At 34.8% G+C, this 17,643-nt stretch overlaps 1 protein-coding gene across 4 annotated transcripts in view; it reads left to right on the plus strand.

Annotated features, from left to right (window-relative positions):
* Positions 1-17,643, plus strand: part of LOC135139559 (uncharacterized) — a 79,398-nt gene that overhangs the window by 51,540 nt on the left and 10,215 nt on the right. Inside the window, exon 2 of one of the 4 annotated variants that reach the window (XM_064069850.1) lies at positions 4,333-4,821. The exons of 1 other annotated variant lie outside the window; for it this stretch is intronic. In XM_064069850.1, coding sequence (XP_063925920.1) covers positions 4,436-4,821 — 386 coding nt within the window. In that variant the 5' untranslated portion in view covers positions 4,333-4,435. Of the gene's footprint in view, positions 1-2,331; positions 4,822-12,701; positions 13,122-17,643 lie in introns of those variants that run through there. 2 more of the 4 variants (XM_064069851.1, XM_064069853.1) reach the window with 2 other exon arrangements.

Below are 17,643 nucleotides of genomic sequence, written 5' to 3' on the forward strand. Positions count from 1 at the left end.
AAGTTGACTTAATTGATACAACAGTAAAGCGCATACCTTTCTTTATCCTTGCAGAAAATATTGTAAGACGTATTTTAAAAATAATCATATTGCGATTTTTTTCTGTGAATCCTGTAGTTATGAAGCCTAGGAAGAGGCTAATGAAAATTCCTAAAAGTATACAGGGTGTCTGGAAAATGACGGATTAACTCTTCAGTGCGTTATGTACAGGGGTTTCGGGAGTCCCAGAAAAATAATAAAAAAATTCTTTATGGCTTACTTTCTGATTTCTTATAGTAGCGATTGTGGCTGAAATCCACCTTTTATTTTTTTGTTATTTGACAAAATCGATGTTACTTTACCAAGTACTAATCCCGCCCACCCACCCTCTATTTTCTTAGAAGGTATCTCATTAGCCAAAATCAGTCTTATCTTAGCAACTCCTGCCCCGCCCACCCACCCTCTGTTTTCTTAGAAGGTATGTCATCTGCCAATATCGATCTTATTTTAGCAGGTACTAACCCCGCCCACCCGCCCTCTGTTTTCTTAGAAGGTATGTCATCTGCCAATATCGATCTTATTTTAGCAGGTACTAACCCCGCCCACCCGCCCTCTGTTTTCTTAGAAGGTATGTCATCTGCCAATATCGATCTTATTTTAGCAGGTACTAACCCCGCCCACCCGCCCTCAATTTCTTAGAGCGATTTCATTTGCCAAAATCAGTTTTATCCTAGCGAGTACTAGCCCCGCCCACCCATCCTCTCTTTTCTTAGAAGGTATCTCATTAGCCTAAATCAATCTTATCTTAGTAGTTACTAGCCCTGCCCACCCACCCTTTCGTTTCTTAGAGGATATATCGTTTGCCAAAATCATCTTTATCTTAGCACCTACTGTCTAGGATAAGAGTGATTTTGTCAAATGACATAGCCTCTAAGCAAAGAGAGGGTGGGTGGGTGGGACTAGTACCTAGTAAGATTGATTTTAGCAAATGATGTATCCTTTAAGAAATTTAATTAAATTATTAGGTTCCAAAGCACTTTCAAATTCTTTCCAAACGGGAATACCTATAACCTCAAGATTGTTTTAAATTAAAAAAAAAACCTAGGTCCCAAAGTCATGTCATATGTCAAAATCGATGTTATTTTAGCGAGTATTAACCCCGCCCACCCGCCCTCTATTTTCTTAGAAGGTATCCCATTTGCCAAAATCAGTCTTATCCTAGCAAGTACTAGCCCCGCCCACCCACCCTCTCGTTTCTTAGAGGATATGTCATTTGCCAAAATCATTTTCATCTTGGCAGCTACTAGCTAGGATAAGACTGATTTTGTCAAATGACATACCCTCTAAGTAAAGAGAGGGTGGGTGGGCGGAGCTAGTACCTGCTAAGATAAGACCGATTTGGGTAAAGGACATACCCTCTAAGAAAGGGCGGGTGGGTGGCGTTAGTACTTGTTAAGATAAGACTGACAAATGACGTATCCTCTAAGAAATTTAATTAAATTGTTAGGTTCTAAAGCACTTTCAAAATACCTTGAACCTCAAGATTGTTTCAAATTATTTTTCAAAAAAAAAAAAAACGGGGTCCCAAAATTGACTCAAAAACAGGTCAGGTCAGAATTGTCCAAAAATAGAACACCAAAGACTCCCAAAATTGTTGTAAATAATCTACAAAAAAAGCCTCCATGAGCTCCCAAAAGCCTCTCCAATTAGAAAAAAACACTGCGACACTCAAGACTTTTTCAAATTCGTTAAAAAGTAAAACACTAAAAGCTCTCGAGATTTTTTCAAGTTCATCCAGCAACAAAACATCAGATTCCTTTAAATTTGTCCCAAAATAAAACACCAGGGGACCTAAAATTAACTGCAAATATTCTAAACGTGGGGACTTTTTTTTTTACTATTTTTTCCAGACTCACCAGTTGATTGTTAAGAGCGTAGCGGAGAGTTAATCCGCCATTTTCCAGACACCCGGTATAGGCTGATTCATTTAAAAAACTAACCTTCGTGTCGTGCCTTAAAAACATAACACTCTGTATAGCTACAAATAATTTTAGAGTATATGGTAAAACGCTAACCAAAATTTGGATAATCATCCCCTCAAACAAATGATAAGTGCCCCCATAATTTTGTTTTAGAAAACCTTCATTTCAATCTTATAAAATAACATACTCCTATACTTGTGGTTTATGAATCCGCATTGATTTTTTACCCTAGGCATCCAGATTTTCGCAAAAAAATCCAAATTTTATATATACATACATTCTTTTTTTTTTTTTGCTTAAACCGTGACTCTTATTATCTACATATATTTTTTTAATATAAATAGAAGTTATCACAAAAAAAAATATAATAATTTTAAAGAAGCGAGATTTGCGGACGTTGGGGTGAGGGAAGTTCTGTCTAAATAACCTTAGACCAATTTTACATTGTTCAAAAACAGCAAAGTCTAGTAGGAAAAAACAGCGTTTTAGGCACTAATCCGAAAATTGACTATTTTCTGGATTGAGTGTGAAAATTGTCGTTTTACGGAATTAATTGCATTTTTGGGAGCGTACACTAAAAAGTGAATTTTTGACACCAGATCTTCCAAAAGTGTAAAGTAAACAACTACACATGCTTTTTTAAAACCAATTTTACAGGGTTACATTTCTCTGGATGTTTATAAAAAGTGTGTGGAAAAAGGAAACCGACCTAATTTAACACTTTTTTTTTCCTAAAATAATTATTTGAATTACAAAAATTCCCTTCTAATTTTTCAGAGTAATTTCCTAAGATATCCAATTTTTCAACCCGATGAATTTTCAGGTCGCCATAAATTTGGAATGAAAGAGCCCATTGTTGTATCCCTCTCGACAATATCCTTCAAGTTCGTTTACCCACATACTTTATTTGCCTACTAATAAAAGTTTACAATCTAAAAGTTAAACAGCTCCAGCCCCTGAATTGTAAACCCATAAATTAGAACCTTCGGCGCAAGACTGGCAGTAGCCTACGGCTGAACAGGACCGTATCCCTTCAACACTACTTAAAAATAATTATTGTATTACTTGCATCACTATTTATGTAGTTTTTTAGTTTTATTATGACGAACGATTATTTTTCTGAATACAACCCTGAAATCGACGCAGATTTCGCCCTGGACCCTACGCTGTTCGACCGTTGCGCACGTGGTTGGCGGCAATATTAGCTACGGTTTCGGCTGAATTTGTAAGGGGTCGCTTTAACAAATCACACGATCGATAAATAAGAAATCACATAATTCCCGTCGATGTAATCCGAAAGTAGACTCAAACTTTCGTGAACAATTACATCGACATTCTCATTACGTGTAACAACATCCAATCTTGCAGGCTACATTCTGCAACTTTCTTTTTTTATGCGATAAAAAAGGGAATTAGAGTTGGCCTCGATTATAGCACAACCGGAAATTCTATTCCACACTTGTCACAACACTCTGAGCTTAAATTAACGGACGGCAGGTACGACATTCTTTTTTTGCCGCTCGCTGGTAATAGCATTATAAGTGTTATACATATATGATTTTATAAAAAGAGTTTCGTTTTTTCGTGATGTAGCGTTTAAAAACCGCGAAATTTCCTGTAGCCATGATTCATACACGTAACTCAAATACACAGATGTTTACCAAAATCTAACGAACCAACTTAATCACCGGCCTGATAAAATTTAAAACGCGAAAATGCATATTCATGAGGCTGTGTGAACCGTAAAAACGCCGAACCATTCGTGTCACCCTGGGAATTCACCCCAGTTTTAAAATATTCTGCCACGTGACGGTTCTGGACGTAATTTAGTACGTTTAATGGTGTTGAGTTTGTGCGTCGCGGTAAAAATGAAAAATAAAGGATGCGGGATGTGGTGAAATGTTGGATGAGTATAGTGCACCAACGAAAACAGTGGTTTTATAGTTTTGATTTTTCCAATCGCTGTTCTTGTTGGTGAACTATACGAGGACCAACTTATTATATTAATCTCTTTTGAACTTAATGTAGTTATGTTGGTACTTTTCCACTTCAACTCGTTTTTTGCGAGTACCTCTCGTAAACAGCGACTGTTTACCAAGCGCACCAGCTAATTGATAAAATCGTGCTCGTTGGGAAATTCGTGCCCCACTTGGGCAATTTCCCTCTCCGCGCCTCAAAAGTTCCTTGATCCCGCGACGTCCTGGCACATTTCTCGGTACCACTGCGCAACCAAAGCAAACATCACCTTCCCATATTAGCACCGCGCCACTTATCAAGATTACACCAGTGACGTAACGGCGCGTAAATTGGGCCAGCCGACCCAGTTCCTTATCACGTTTACTCTTTATTTAACCCGACACGATCCCATTAGGTGCGAGCGGAAGGTTGCTGGTACGTCATTCCATCCGGTTGTAAACCCAGAGAACCTCGGTTTCGACACGCAGTGAACTCTGAACTTGATGTGAGGCACTGCAATGCCACAGTGTGCGGTGGTGGGTTGCAACAGTTCCCACAGGAAGACCAAAGGGGGCTCGATCAGGTACCACCGGTTCCCGGGGGACTCGGCCACGAGGGCCCGCTGGGTGCAGGCGTGCGGCAAGTTCGTCCAGAACTGCTCCACGGCGAGGATTTGTTCGTTGCATTTCACGGACGAGAGCTACGAGAGGGATGTGCAGCACGAGTTGTTGGGGCTGCCGACGAGGTGCCGTCTGAAGAAGGGGGCTACGCCGGACAGGAACCTCCCGGGGGACTTCCTGAAGGAGGAGACGCTGCCGGATAGCGCCATCGCGATTCTGCTGGCGGTGGGGCTCGTGCCTGCGGCGAAGGTGCCGAGGCAGATCTCTGGAGGGCTACCCCAAGAGTAAGTGTGGGGAGGGAGACTACAGGAGTACCCGGTCAGTAGATTTTTTGAAGACGAAACTGTCAAGCTTTTTTGGTTACGAAGAACGACTTTATTTATTTCCTGCATATTATAAAATAATGCTGGTACTCGTGAATGAAACAGGTAAATCGGCAACATAACCTCAAATTTTCACTGCTTCTTTCTTTGTCTTCACCGACTATGCGAACATGTTCCTTAATTATTACTCGATTAGGACTATTTGTTCAGATATACATAAACTCCATTAGTACCATAAGAAAGTTTTCGGCTTATCAGCTGAGTCACATATTTTATCAGGTGATCAAAGTCTATCTACAATGAAGTTCCAGTCTTCCTATCAAAAGGATGTACCAAGAATGGTAGGAATAAAGTTGAACAAACAAAATTTTCACAAACCTGCAGCTTTCATGTTTTCTTGACGTTTCATGACCTCAGATTTTTCGAAAAAAGAACTTTAAAATTCCGTGTCGGACGAATTTGTACCATTTCAACGCAGATTGTTTTTCACTGTTGGAAAAATGCCAGTCGCAAACTGAAATTAAAACCGCAATTAATTATAGATCAAGTGGGCATATTCTCTCATACGTCACAATGAAACATCAATGTCACAGTGCTAAGCAAATTTTGGCGCTATTTTTAAGCATTGTTTAGGTGTTAAAGGTCACAGAGAAACAACGATTCTTTGCTTCCAAAAAAAGCGGAGTTGCGTGTACGGAAATAGCAAAGGCATTACTTTTTACGATAATTACAAAGGATCAGACTATTACTGGAGGCGCACCAAGTCAAAAACGGGTAGAAGGGGCCATAAATAGCGCAAACGAAGTTCTTTTGTGTTTAATGTTTAATTTCGCTCCGAATTGATACTTATTTCTGTGATAATTTTTAGCGTCTACGTGTGTAATGAGTAGTTGTAAAAATCATATTCGAAAAAAGTTTGTGTTTCCTTAAACCAGTGCCGAGATCTTGAGCGGCGTTTAAAATGTGTTCGATTTATTTACAAACTTGTGTGTTTACAAATAATTTTTTATGGTTATTGAGCTTGCGGCTTGAACTCTACTCACTGTCCGTTATCAATATGGAGCGGAACGCCAACATACACGTGAAAGCCGAATAATGCTCGGTGCGGCTACTGAAAATAATGACACGGATGGTTTAGTTTTCGGTTTATTTGAATAGAATGACTAGTTAATCTTTTAACGCGGTTCTTAAAGTAATAGGTTATTAAATACTGAAAATTAGAAAACTATCTATGTCATGAAATTCTTCGTAACAAAAAAAAAACACTAATCAACTTCTATTACATATATTTTTGTGTTCCCATTAACTTCTTGCAAGGCTTTATAACCGTAGTTTATTTTGGAAATCTGACGCGACGTTGCCACGTTATTGCAATTTTTTTGATTTTTTTTAGCAAGCAGGGTTCAGAAAAAAAAATCGCAATCATGTTATTTTTAAGATCTGTATTGCAATTTTATCAAATTGGTAAAAATTTTTAAGCAAATATGGATTTTGCAATTAGGCTCCGCCCCTCGGTCTGACAAGGAATGAAAAATTAATCGGAATTGTGATGAGGGCGGGTGGGCGGGGCTTATATTTTGCCTCTTTAAAAATATATTTCTCTACGAAAATTTACGATTTTGACTATGTTTTAGGTTTCTTGTTATAGAAAGAAGATTACGAATATTAAGACAGAAACAAAAATCAAAAGATAAGCCCCGCCCACCCACCCCACCTCAATTGTGATGATTTTTTTTATTCGTCGTGAGCCAGAGGGCTGAGCTTAATTGCAAAATCCGTATTTCCTCACAAAAGTTTACCATTTTAAACTTGTTTTCAGATTCTTGTTATGAAAAGAAATTTACGTATACTTAAAAAAAGACAAAATATAAGCCCCCTCATCCAGAAAAAAATCATCACAGTTGAGATAGGGTGGGTGGGCGGGGCTTGCGTTTTTCCTGTTTTTCGTACTGTACAAAATATCAAATTGGTAAAAATTTTTAAGTAAATACGGATTTTGCAATGACGCTCCGCCTCCCGGTCTGACAAGGAATGAAAAATTAATCTGAATTGAGATGAGGGGGGGTGGGGGGCGGGCTTATATTTTGCCTCTTTTAAAATATATTTCTTTACGAAAATTTACGATTTTGATTATGTTTTAAGTTTCTTGTTGTAGAAAGAAGAATACGAATATTAAGAGAGAAACAAAAATCAAAAGATAAGCCCCGCCCACCCACCCCACCTCAATTGTGATGATTTTTTTATTCGTCGTGAGCCAGAGGGCGGAGTTTAATTGCCAAATCCGTATTTCCCCACAAAATTTTACCAACTTAAACTTGTTTTCAGTTTCTTGTTATGAAAAGAAAACTACCTATATTAAAAAAAGGCAAAATATAAGCCCCGCCCATGCATAAAAAAATACTCACAGTTAAGATAGTGTGGGTGGGTGGAACTTGGGTTTCTCCTGTTTTTCGCACTGTACAAACTATCAAATTGGTAATTTTTTTAAGCAAATATGGATTTTGCAATTACGCTCCGCCCCTCGGTCTGACAAGGAATGAAAAATTAATCGGAATTGAGATGAGAGCGGGTGGGCGGGGCTTATATTTTGCCTCTTTTAAAATATATTTTTCTACGAAAATTTAACATTTCGACTATGTTTTAAGTTTCTTGTTGTAGAAAGAAGATTACGAATATTAAGAGAGAAACAAAAATCAAAAAATAAGCCCCGCCCACCCACCCCACCGCAATTGTGATGATTTTTTTTATTCGTCCTGAGCCAGAGGGCGGAGTTTAATTGCCAAATTCGTATTTTTCCACAAAATTTTACCAACTTAAACTTGTTTTCAGTTTCTTGTTATGAAAAGAAAACTACCTATATTAAAAAAGGCAAAATATAAGCCCCGCCCGTGCATAAAAAAATACTCACAGTTAAGATAGTGTGGGTGGGCGGAACTTGCGTTTCTCCTGTTTTTCGTACTGTACAAACTATCAAATTGGTAAAATTTTTTAAGCAAATATGGATTTTGCAGTTACGCTCCGCCCCTTGGTCTGACAAGCAATGAAAAATTAATCAGAATTGAGATGAGGGCGGGTGGGCGGTATTATATTTTGCCTCTTTAAAAATATATTTCTCTACGAAAATTTAACATTTCGACTATGTTTTAGTTTCTTGTTGTAGAAAGAAGATTACGAATATTAAGAGAGAAACAAAAATCAAAAAATAAGCCCCGCCCACCCACCCACCGCAATTGTGATGATTTTTTTTATTCGTCGTGGGTCAGAGGGCGTAGCTTAACTGCAAAATCCATATTTCCCCACAAAATTTTACCATTTTAAACTTGTTTTCAGTTTCTTGTTATGAAAAGAAAACTACTTGTACTAAAAAAATGCAAAATATAAGCCCCCCCATGCAGAACAAAATCATCACAGTTGAAATAGGGTGGGTGGGAATTCTTGCATTTTGTCGTGTTTTTCTTACTGAACGTAGTTTTCTTTTCACAACCAAAGACTTAAAACTATCAAATTGGTAGATTTTTTAAGCAAATATGGAATTTGCAATTACGCTCCGCCCCTCGGTCTGCCAGGGAATGAAAAATTAATCGGAATTGAGATGAGGGCGGGTGGGCGGGCTTATATTTTGCCGCTTTTAAAATATAAAATATATTTCTCTACGAAAATTTACGATTTTGACTATGTTGTAAGTTTCTTGTTGTAGAAAGTAAGAATTTTAAGAAAGAAACGAAAATCAAAATATAAGCCCCGCCCACCCACCCCACCTTAATTGTGATGATTTTTTTTATTCTTCGTGAGCCAGAGGGCGTGGCTGAATTGCAAAGTTCGTATTTCCCTACAAAATTTTACCATTTTAAACCTGTTTTCAGTTTCTTGTCATGAAAAGAAAATTACGTAGACTTAAAAAAAAGACAAAAATAACCCCCATCCAGAAAAAAATCATCACAGTTGAGATAGGGTGGGTGGGTGGGGCTTGCATTTTGGCGTGTTTTTCCTACTCTACATAGTTTTATTTTCACAACCAAAGACTTAAAACTTTATCATATTGGTATTTTTTTTTGAAAGCAAATATAGATTTTTCAATATGAAATACTGCAGTTTATTCCAGGCAGCTTCGAAAATTACTCTGGGATTTTTTTTTGATGATTTCTACTTGTAGACATTATTTTCGGCTGTAAAGATATTTTAAAAAGTTTATTTGAAACAGACTATTTCGAAAATCTTGAGGTCCATGTTTCCCAGAATTTTTGGTGGATTTTTAGGCCGTTTTTTCAAATACAAAATATTATGTTTCAACACTTTTGGTCTATTAATTAATTAATAAATCTAAAATTCTCTGGCGCTCCCGAGAAGGTTTTACATTTTTAAAAAGACAATTGGGACCGAGAAGGTTTCACATTCTTAAAATAATACATGTGGGGATCCCGAGAAGGTTTCCAATTAAAAAAAAAACCTTTTGGCGCTCCCGAGAAGGTTTTACATTTTTAAAAATGACAATTGAGACCGAGAAGGTTTCACGTTCTTAAACGAATACATTTGGGACCCGCGAGAAGGTTTTACATTAAAGGAAAAGACAGTTGAGACCTGTGAGAAGGTTTCCCATTAAAAAAAAAAAGACATTTGGCGCCTCCGAGAAGGTTTTACATTTTTAAAAAAGACACTTGGGACCTGCGAGAAGGTTTCACATTCTGAAAAGAATACATTTTGGACCCGCGAGAAGGTTTTACATTAAAGGAAAAGACAATTGGGACCTGCGAGATGGTTTCACATTAAAAAAAAAATTGGCGCCTCTGAGAAGGTTCTACATTTTTAAAATAGAGAATTGGGGCCGAGAAGGTTTCACATTCTTAAAATAATACATTGGGGCACCCGAGAAGGTTTCCAGTTATAAAAAAAACCTTTTGGCGCTCCCGAGAAGGTTTTAAATTTTTAAAAATGACAATAATTGAGACCGAGAAGGTTTCACATTCTTAAAATAATACATTTGGGGCTCCCGAGAAGGTTTCCAATTATGTATAAAGAAACCTTTTGGCGCTCCCGAGAAGGTTTTACATTTTTAATAATGACAATTGAGACCGAGAAGGTTTCATTTTCTTAAACGAATACATTTGGGACCCCCGAGAAGGTTTTACATTAAAGGAAAAGACAGTTGGGATCTGTGAGAAGGTTTCACATTAGAAAAAAAGACATTTGGCGCCTCCGAGAAGATTTTACATTTTTAAAAAAGAGAATTGGGACCCCAGAGAAGGTTTCACATTCTTAAAAAAATACATTTTGGACCCGCGAGAAGGTTTTACATTAAAGGAAAAGACAGTTGGGACCTGCGAGAAGGTTTCACATTAAAAAAAAAACATTTGGCGCCTCCGAGAAGGTTTTACATTTTTAAAAAAGAGAATTGGGACCGAGAAGGTTTCACATTCTTAAAAAAATACATTTGGGACCCGCGAGAAGGTTTTACATTCAAGGAAAAGACAATTGGGACCCCTGAGAAGGTTTCACATTCTAAAAAAACATTTGGCACTCACGAGAGGGTTTTACATTTTTTAAAAAGACAATTGGGACCCAATGAAGGTTTCACGTTCTTAAAAAAATACATTTGGGGCGCTCGAGAAGGTTTTACATTTTTAAAAAAGACATGTGGCGCCCCCGAGAAGGTTTTACACTTTTCGAGAAAGTGGGGTAATTTAATCAATAAAAAAATTTGTTATGACGTCATAATTATAGATAATACACAATGCGAGAGAAAAAGAGGAAAAAAAAGAAAAAAAAAAAACGAAAAGCCAAGTTTGGCATCGAACGCGCGACGTCCGGTCCACATTCTTGACTCGTAACCACTGGACAACGACCGGGATGCCTTGCGCTAATGGTAAACTGTTATTATACCGTGCAAAAATTTTGACGTTTAGGGTAAAACTCAAAACGGATTGGTACAATACACTTATAGAACTATATTGTTGTATAGTAGTTGAATCAAATAAACATGGAATTCTTTCAAATCATCAAATTGTTGGTAGGAATGAGTAGCAAAATCTACATGATATTTCTAATAGACATACAAAATTTGACAGCAATCAGTCCAGCAGTTTGAGAGATTGTGTGTTTAATAAAAATGGATACAGACACTAGACAATAGACAGACGGAAACAGAAAACTATTTTTTTCGTACTTCCTTAGCTTACGCTCGGGATTTTTTCTTTGTGGCGTATACCAAGATCCTTCGACAAAAAAATATATCTGCGCCACTGGCGGCTCTCCGCACCTACTTTTCTGCGCAGCCTGTGATGACTCAACATGTATTTCTTTGGCCGGAAGAACTCTAATTTGGTTTACAGTGCCAGGTGCAGGATTCGAACCTTCGCTCGTTTTCCTAAATCACTCGGCCAAACTGGGTTTCAGTCGAAACGACGTGAATTAGGTATAAAAAATATCCTCTGAATTTGTTCAAAAAAATTTTAAATACTAGAAAAAATACAGATTCTGCTTTATTATTATAAGTTATAAAATTTGTAATAGTAACTCGCACAAATTACTAAATCGAGGCGGATTCATAGACCATAAATTTAGGAGTATGTTATTTTGTAAAATTTAAATAGGATGTACTATGCTAAATGTTCAAGTGACGTCATCAAGTTCTTGGTGGGGATGATCGAACAAATTTTGGTATGCGTTTTACCATCTATACGATATTCTTAAAATGTAAAATTTAACGACAACCAGTCCAATAGTCTCCGTTTAAAAAAGTGGACACTATCTTTTTCATGCACTCGGAATGATGAAACGCCAGAGAACATAAAAGTAGCCGTTCGCCAGATGGACTGAATGTCAATTTTGAAGAACTCTCTACTATTTAAAGGAAGAAAGACCGGTAACGAGCTCAGAATCACAGGTTTTTTAAATGTACGCCCCAAGGACCAGCTAAACGAACAATTGTGTTTCGTTTACAAACCGCTTTCTCTCGACCTAAAGACTTTTCCGTGTACCAAACGCTATTTTTCCACTCCCAAGAGAAATTTGTGTTTTCAGTTCGTCAAAGCGCACTAAAATTCGACCATTTTGAACCTTTGTTCAAACGTAAATCCGCTCTCACTTTCCAAATCAACATCCGCCTGTCAAAACGATCAACAAGTTGAACATAAACGAACCAGTGTGTAATATGCAGCCAGTTTTGGGAGAAATTTCTGTCAAAAAGGTCACATCAGTCTTGTAAAACAAGAGCACGAAAATTAGCCGCTTTGGGTTAACTGAATAAACACCAGACGTATTGACAATTGAATATTTGCGCTTGTCTGGAACAAATCCATTTTTTGACGTCGGTAAACACTGTATTAGCACTGGGGAATTTCAAAAACGCCAACAATGTTTTTCCGGAAAGTCGCAGTTCTTGGCAGCGTCGTGGCCCTGGGATGCCCACTTTCCGGCCTCCACCCACCGCCCGCTTTCCCCGGACTTCTTGAAATAACCACTAATTGCCTCCATAGCAACAATGGCCTAATAATAGCCACAATATCAACAATAGCGTTGCAATATCAGTTACAACAACAACAACAACACACGCCCTCCTAGATGTAGCTGCGTCACTCCGTGGAGCTTTCCTGCCGTCCATCCGTGACGCATCTCTCCCCGGACCCATCGTTCTGCGAAAACTCCTCACCCTGACTCACTTTTCTCGGCCCTCGAGCCCGCTTCCTGCGCCGCGCCGGCGGACAATTATCTAATTTCGCTCCGTGGGTCTTCGCATTTATTTACATCGGCGTAGGAGTTTCGCAAGCTGAATTCGAAGCAGCGACCGCTTTCTAAGTCCCCCTCTACGTGCTCGGGCTATAGTTCGTTTGCCCGAGGGTCCGTGACCGCGCGGTACCGACCTACTTCTCAGTGCGCTGATATGCTCGCGGTGCTCCGAACCGTCTTTGTGTGGGTCTCCGGCTGCTATCCAAACAGACCGCGCTGATGCACGTGTTGCACAACCAACACAAACAATCCGAAGGCCCCCAATGCCGATTTCGGGCGGGAGGCGAGAGCGAGTGCTGCAAGTGACGGGAGAGGCGCGAGCTTTGCGAGCAGTGGCGTAGACAGTGCGCTTTTGGAGAAGGTTAGTGGGGGGTCACGTGAAGGTACCGGATTGTCGTGACAAAGTCTGGAAGGTTATGTTGTGTTAGTTGTGACGTGATGCCACCGCGGTGTGCTGAACATTGCTAGTGGGGTTTGAACAGTGGTGACAACTTGATGACAGTTTGACAGTTTTTGAAATCCGTTGTGACTTATTATAGGTAAATTTTGACGTTAGTGGAACCGTGCTAGGTGTACAATCACGTTTTGAATATCGAAAGAAACGTGGCAACACCGCAGGATTTAAGTTGGCTTAAGTTCGGTTGTCATGTATCGGCAAAATTAAAACAAAAAGATGGTCAGCACTATATTCACTTTGGTCTTGTTTTTGCGTCTGTGCTGGTTGTCAGACTGTCGGGATATGAACAAACTGCGCTATTATTATTATTATTATTATTATTATTAGTGTTATGTTCTTGTAATATATTTTTAGAAACGTTTTAAACTGACTTTTAAATGTCAGTCGAGACAGAGATTTTTTTGATACAAGATGGAAAACAAAACGAGTAAACGAGGAAACGGGCATCGATCGGTCTCCGAGGTGGTTATTAACCCCGAGTTTTCGGACCATCGCCAAACTCTAAAACTTTTTCATACTCGATTACTTCAAGATGACTTCCCTTCTGGAGAACCTGTAAAACTATTTTCGATGTTTTAAAAGCTCTTTTGTCAAAAAAAAACCGTATACATTGATATTTTGACAATTGACACGTTCTTTAGGCAAAGGCGGTTTTATGTTAATTTTTTAACACCCAAATCAACATTTTAAACATTTTTGATAGTTTTAAAATGAAGCAGACCACAGCAAGATCGATACACGCCGCTTTATAATCTTATTTTTTGTGTGAATTTTGATGTGGTAAACGATACAAACATAATAAAACTTTCTTATTAAAATTTTTCTCGAAATACATGTAATGTTTACGACTTACCATTTTTGTAAAGGAATAACAAACATCATTTAACTAATTTTGTTTTAACAAAAGTTTTTTTTTTCGAAACATTAAAAATTGAAAAATTAAAAAATCGATAGAATTTCAAAATCGTGAAATTGAAAAATGACCTACCTACTTTAATTTTTCGAATTTTCAATTTCCCGTTTTTTTGTTTTTCAATTTCTTAATTTTTAAAATTTTATTTGCGGGATTTTGAATCTTTCAGTTTCCCAATTTTTTCAGTTTTTGAATTTTTCTCTTTCAGTGTTTTAATTTGTCAATTTTACAATTTTGCAATTTATCGATTTTTTATTTTTCAGTTTTTCAATTTTTGATTATTCAGTTTTTTGACTTTTACAAATTTTCAGTTGGAATAAATTTGTTCATTCTATTGATAAATTGAAAACTTAAAAACTGAAAAATCGATGATTTTGAATTTTTCGATGTTACAATTTTTCGGTTTTTCGATTTTTTTTTTGTTTTTAATTTTCTTAATTTTTAATTTTTCAATTTCTCGATTCTGAATGTTTCAGTTTCTCCATTTTGAGTTTTTCAGTGCTTGAATGTTGCAATTTGTCGTTTTTTCAATTTTTTAATTTGTCAATTTTTTCAAATTTTGACTATTCTTCTTTTTCACTGTTTTGATTAGCCAATTTTACCATCTATCATTTTTTTGTTTTCAACTTTTAATTTTTTTATTTTTCAGTTGTTCAATTTTTGATTTTTCAAAATTTTCAGTTTGAGTAAACTTGTTAAAAAAATTGAAAAATCGATAAATAAGGAAAAAAAAACGAATAAGGAAAAATTGAGAAATTGATAGATCGAAAATAAAAAATTGAAAAATCGGAAAAATAAAAATTAGTTAACAGAAAAATTTAGAAATTGATACACTAAAAAATTTAAAAACCTAGAAATGGAATAACGAAAAACTACTAGGATAATTGAAATTGTATATCAACTAATCTAAAAATCCAAAAATTCTAAAAAGCAAATGGAAAAATGGAAAAAAAGTGGAAAATCGAAAAATAGCAAAATTGAGAAATTTAAAGCCTAAAAAATTCATGTTTATATTCATTTATTTTTCGAATTTTCAATTTCCCGCTTCTATGTTACAATTTTTAGATTTTATTTTTTTTTTTTCAATTTTTCGATTTTTGGAGTTTTTGTTTTTCAATTTTAATATTTTATTTGCTCGATTTTGAATTTTTCAGTTTCTCATTTCAATTTTACAATTTTGCAATTTTTCGATTTTTCAGTTTTTGGATCTCTTATTTTTCAATTTTTCAATTTTCGATTATTCAGTTTTTTAATTTTTTTAAATTTTCAGTTTGAATAAATTTGTTCATTCTATTGATAAATTGAAAACTTAAAAACCAACAATCGAAACATCGAAAAAATGAAAAATTAAAAATTAAAAAATCGAAAAATTGCCAAGTGTAAAATTGAAAAATCATGTTTAGATTCATCAATTTTTCGGTTTTTCAATATTTAGTTACTTTAATTTTTGGAATTTCAAAATTTTCCCTTTTTTTGTTTTTGAATTTTTCAGTTTTTCGATTTTTTTGTGTTGTATTTTCCTAATTTTTAATTTTTCAGTTTCTCGATCCTGAATATTTCAGTTTCTCCATTTTGAGTTTTTCAGTGGTTGAATGCTACAATTTGTCGTTTTTTCAATTTCTCAATTTTTTCAAACTTTGACTATTCCTCTATTTCAATTTTTAATTTTTTATTTTTCAATTGTTGAATTTTTGATTTTTCAAAATTCTCAGTTTGAGTAAATTTGTTCAAAAAAATGAAAACTCGGGAAATTGAAAAAGCGATAAATAAGAAAAAAAAAAACGAAAAATTGAAAAATCGAACAACTGATGAATCTAAAAATTGAAAACGCAAAATTGAAACATCGAAAAATTGCCAAATTGAGAAATTGGAAAAATCGAGCAATTGAAAAAATTGAGAAATTGACAGATCGAAAATCAAAAATTGAGAAATTGACAGATTAAAAAATCAAAAATTGAAAAATTGGAAAACTAAAACATTAGTTAACAGAAAAATTTAGAAATTGATAACTAAAAAATTTAAAAACCTAGAAATGGAAAAACGAAAAACTAATAGGATAATTGAAATTGTATCACATATCGAAAAATCAAAAATTAAAAATCGGTAAATCTAAAAATCGAAAAATTCTAAAAAGCAAATGGAAAAATGGAAAAAAATTGGAAAATAAAAAAATAGCGCAATTGTAAAAACTCGACCAATCGAAAAATAAAAATCGAGAAATTTAAAACCTAAAAAATTGATGTTTATATTCATTCATTCATTTTTCGAATTTTCAATTTCCCGCTTCTATGTTACAATTTTTCGATTTTATAATTTTTATTTTTTTTTTAATTGTTTTCGGTTTTTGACGTTTTTGTTTTTCAATTTTAATATTTTATTTGCTCGATTTTGCATTTTTGAGTTTCTCAATTTTTTTAATTTTTGAATTTTTCTCTTTCACTGTTTTAATTAGTCAATTTTTCAATTTTGCAGTTTTTCAATTTTTCAAAATAAAATGATTTTTTATTTTTCAATTTTTTGATTTTCAAAGTTTTCAGTTTGAATAAATTTGTTCATTTTATTGATAAATTGAAAACTTAAAAAATGAAAAATCGTAACAAGAAGTCTAGAAATTCAAAAAAATCGGGTAATAGAAGAATCGAAGAATTGAAATCTTGAAAAATTGTAAAATTGAAAAATCGAAAAACTGAAAAATCGATCAATTGAACAAATGCTAAAATTGAACAGCTGAAAAACTGAAAAATTGAAAAATTAAAAAATCGAAAAATTAAAAAAAAATGGAAAATCGGAAAAGTTAAAAAATCGGAATTTTTAAATATGGAGAAATTGAGAAATCGAAAAATTGACATCATAAAACAGAGTCTGAAAAAATCGATAAATAGAGAAAAATTGGATATGTAAGTAAAAAAAAAGAAAAATTGAAAAACCTATACACTGGAAAATTGCAAAATTGAAAAATAGCAAGATATAAAATTCTAGAAACTCCACTAATCAAAAAATAAAAATCGAGAAATAGAAAACCCCAAAAATTGATGGTTAAATCCATCAATTTTTCTGTTTGTCAATTTTTAGATACTTTCATTTTTCGAATTTTCAATTTCCCACTTCTTTTTGTTTTTCAATTAGATTTCATAATTTTAATTTGATAGATTTTTCGGTTTTTCGAGCTTTCGTTTTTCAATTTCTTAATTTTTAATATTTCATTTCTCTATTTTCAATTTTTTAGTTTTTCGTTTTCAGTGCTACAATTCTTCGTTTTTTCAACTGTTCAATTTTTTTCAATTTTTGAATTTTCCTCTCAGGGTTTTGAGAAACCAATTTTACAAATATGCAATTTTTGATTTCTCAATTTGCGATATTTTATTTTTCAATTGGTCAATTTTTGATTTTTCAAAATTTTCAGTTTGAATAAATTTGTTCTTTTGTTGATAAATTGAAAACTTAAATGAAAAATCGAAGCATTGAAAGATTAAAAAATCAAAAAATTGAAAATTTGCAAAATCGTAATAGTGAAGTCTGGAAAATTGAAAAACCGGACAATTGAAACCTTGCAAAATTGCAAAATTGTAAAATTAAAAAATTGAAAAAATCAATCAATGGAAAAAATGGTAAAACTGAACAGCTGAAGAACTGAAAATTCGAAAATTGAAAAATCAGTATAATAGAAAAATTTAAAAATTGATGAACTGAA

Source organism: Zophobas morio, unplaced genomic scaffold (assembly GCF_036711695.1).
Source record: "Zophobas morio isolate AGI-343-1 ecotype UQ-CSIRO unplaced genomic scaffold, CSIRO_AGI_Zmor_V1 ptg000031l, whole genome shotgun sequence".
Classification (NCBI taxonomy): Eukaryota; Metazoa; Arthropoda; class Insecta; order Coleoptera; family Tenebrionidae; genus Zophobas; species Zophobas morio.